General features: G+C 46.5%; 1 protein-coding gene across 1 annotated transcript; it reads right to left on the bottom strand.

Annotated features, from left to right (window-relative positions):
- Positions 1-214: 214 nt before the first annotated feature.
- Positions 215-2,698, bottom strand: LOC141992671 (protocadherin gamma-B5-like). Its single transcript, XM_074962004.1, has one exon. It carries the CDS (start codon positions 2,696-2,698, stop codon positions 215-217), a length of 2,484 nt encoding a protein of 827 aa, XP_074818105.1.
- Positions 2,699-3,075: the final 377 nt, after the last annotated feature.

Below are 3,075 nucleotides of genomic sequence, written 5' to 3'. Positions count from 1 at the left end.
AGAGACTAACAAATTTATTTGAGCATAAGCTTTTGTGAGCTACAGCTCACTTCATCCGATGAAGCTCAAGAAAGCTTATGCTCAAATAAATTTGTTAGTCTCTAAGGTGCCACAAGTACTCCTTTTCTTATTCTAATTAAGATTATCAATAATCAGGCTACCTTTAAAAATACCGAGACATGGCAAATATTAAGAAGAACACTAATGGATCAGTTCATTCGCTCACCTTCGGTAGAGTTTTGGACTGAGAGTTTGGGTCGTTACTGTTGCTGCTCAGATACAACATTCCAGAGTCATTACTGCAAAGAATATTCCCTGGTGTATCATTCTGACCATCGGTTTTCAATAAATTAAGGCCATTATCACCGGTAGTTGTGGCTAAACAGAGATTGTAGGAATAAGGTAAAGTCCTATCGCAGTAGTTCGGTGGATAACTGGGATGGGCCTTGGAATAGATGTCAGAATTCAAACATCGAAGAACACTGGGTTTTCTTGACGTTCGCAATTTCATCACAGTGGCCAGGGTCACTGTCAGGAGGAACAAAAATGAGATCGAGGCTAAAGCCAACACCAAGTAGAACTGTAAATCAGACTGAGGTGCCGAGTCACCCGATTGGTCGCTCATTTCCGGAAGAGCCTCTTGGAAGTTTTCGGCAAACACCAGGTTGAGAGTCACTGTGGCGGACAGAGGCGGCTGCCCGTTGTCCTTCACCAGGGTGACCAGCCTGTGCTTCACTGCATCTCTGTCCGCAAAGGCGCGGGCTGTCCGGATCTTCCCGCTCTGCAGCCCCATGCTGAAGAGCGACGGGTCCGTGGCCTGGAGCAGGTGGTAGGAGAGCCAGGCATTGTGTCCTGAGTCAGCATCCACCGCCACCACCTTAGTCACCAGATAACCTGCCTCGGCCGAGCGAGGGACCATCTCGAACAAGGCGGAGCCATCGGCTCCGAGCGAAGGGTACAGGATGCGAGGGGCGTTATCATTCTGATCCACAATAAACACCCTGACGGTGACATTGCTGCTGAGAGGCGGGGACCCGCCGTCTTGGGCCTTCACTTGCACTTCAAACTCCCGGAATTGCTCGTAGTCGAAGGAGCGCTGCGCATAGATCACTCCGGTCTGGGAGTTAATGGAGATGTAGGAGGAGAGAGGCAGCTCCTTCAGGTTGCTGCTCAAGATGGAATAAGTGACTCGGGCGTTCAGGTCCAGATCCCGGTCTGAGGCTTTTACACTGAAAATAGAGGCCCCCGAGGGATTGTTCTCTGGCACATAGGCGGTATAGGAAGGCTTCTCAAAGACAGGGGCGTTGTCATTGACATCGGAGATCTGCAACAGGATGGTTTTCTGGGTGGAGAGGGGCGGAGAGCCTTTGTCTGTGGCCGTGATTGTGATATTGTACTCCGCGGTCCTTTCCCTGTCCAGGGTGCTGTCTGTGACGAGTTTGTAGTAATTATTAGAAGAGGATATTATTTTAAAAGGCAACTTTTCTTCTAAATGACAAATGACCTTTCCGTTTTCAGCAGAATCTTGATCAATGACATTGATCAAAGCTATCACTGTCCCCGCCAAAGAGTCTTCGGGAGCTAGACTGGACACAGATGTCAGCGTTATCTCTGGGGCATTGTCATTCTCGTCAAGAATTTCTATTTGAAGTTTACAGTGAGCAGTCAGACCTCCGCCGTCTGTCGCTTCCACATCCAATAAGAAGTTGTTTGCCATTTCATAATCCAGATTCAATTTAGTTGTAATTTCTCCGTTATCAGGATCCATCTTGAATAGTTTAGAAATACTGTCGGGTATGTTGCTAAAAGAGTAGACAATCTTGGCATGTAACCCTTCATCTTTATCCGTGGCTTTCACCTGAAGCACTAAGAAGCCCTGTGGTAGATTTTCACTCAGGCTGACTTTGTAGATCTCTTCAGTAAATACGGGGGGATTGTCATTGGCGTCGGTGACATTAATCCTTATCTGAAGAGTCCCAGTTCTGACTGGGTCTCCCCCATCCACAGCCGTAAACATCAAGTGGTGGAAACTTTGCTTCTCCCGATCCAAATGCTTACCCACAACTAATTCTGCGTATTTATTGCCATTTGTGCTCTCCTTCACTGACAAGACAAAGTACTGGTTCTGGCTGAGCTGGTAATTCTGTACTGTGTTGATCCCAACATCAGGATCTTGCGCTATTTCTAATGGAAACCGAGCCCCGGGTAGCGCAGATTCACTTATTTTTAAATCAACATTGCTTCTGGTGAAATACGGCGGATTATCGTTAATATCTTGGATTTCTACAATCACATGAAAAACGTTGAAAGGGTTTTCAATTACCGTTTCGACATTTAGAACACAAAGGGGAGATTTTCCACATATTTCTTCTCGGTCTATTCTGTCATTTACATTTAGGTTTCCAGTTTCTGCACCAATGGCGAAATACTGACTTTTTGAACTAGAGACAATACGGAGGCTCTGGGATGACAGTCCTCTGACATTCATCCCCAAATCCTTGGCAAGGTTCCCCACAAGGGAACCTCTGGCCATTTCCTCAGGAATCGCATAGCGAAGCTGCTCAGAGATCGTCGGGCAGAACAAAGAGAATAAGAAGGGAAAAAACAGTACTTGCCATTCGTATCTCCGGACCCTGTTTCTGTCTCTTGTTTTTATCCATTTCCCTCTTAATTTCACTGCCTTGTTCTCCTCATCCATTCCGAACACATTGGGAGTTTTAGATTCCAGCTAAATTGAAACCTTCTGAGATAAGGCTGAATAAATAAAATTGATTCTCTTCTCAATATTTCATGGAGACGCCTGTCAGACTGATGTCTTCAGTGAGTCTGTGTGGATATATCTCTGCTATGTCTTTTCTCCGCGCTGTACAGGCTGCCTGAGATACTGCCGGAGTCTGCAATGGATCCCCAGCAGCCGCTCCCTCATCGCACTGGCCAACAGCGACACTCTGCGTCTCAGCCGGGGAACTGCATCTAGGCGGATCTCGTTAATGCAGCGACATAGCGCCGAATAGAGAATAACTCTGACCCCCAACTTATTTGAATAAATGGCAAAGGTAAAATAATGTAAAGAAC

The sequence above is a fragment of the Natator depressus genome, chromosome 8 (assembly GCF_965152275.1).
Source record: "Natator depressus isolate rNatDep1 chromosome 8, rNatDep2.hap1, whole genome shotgun sequence".
NCBI classification, from domain to species: Eukaryota; Metazoa; Chordata; order Testudines; family Cheloniidae; genus Natator; species Natator depressus.
Note: the sequence above shows the minus strand (reverse complement) of the source record. Positions and strands in the feature narration are given on the sequence as shown.

Bases quoted from the DNA above. Each gene is read 5' to 3' on its own strand.
- LOC141992671 (XM_074962004.1), bottom strand. From the start codon at position 2,698: ATGGATGAGGAGAACAAGGCAGTGAAATTAAGAGGGAAATGGATAAAA.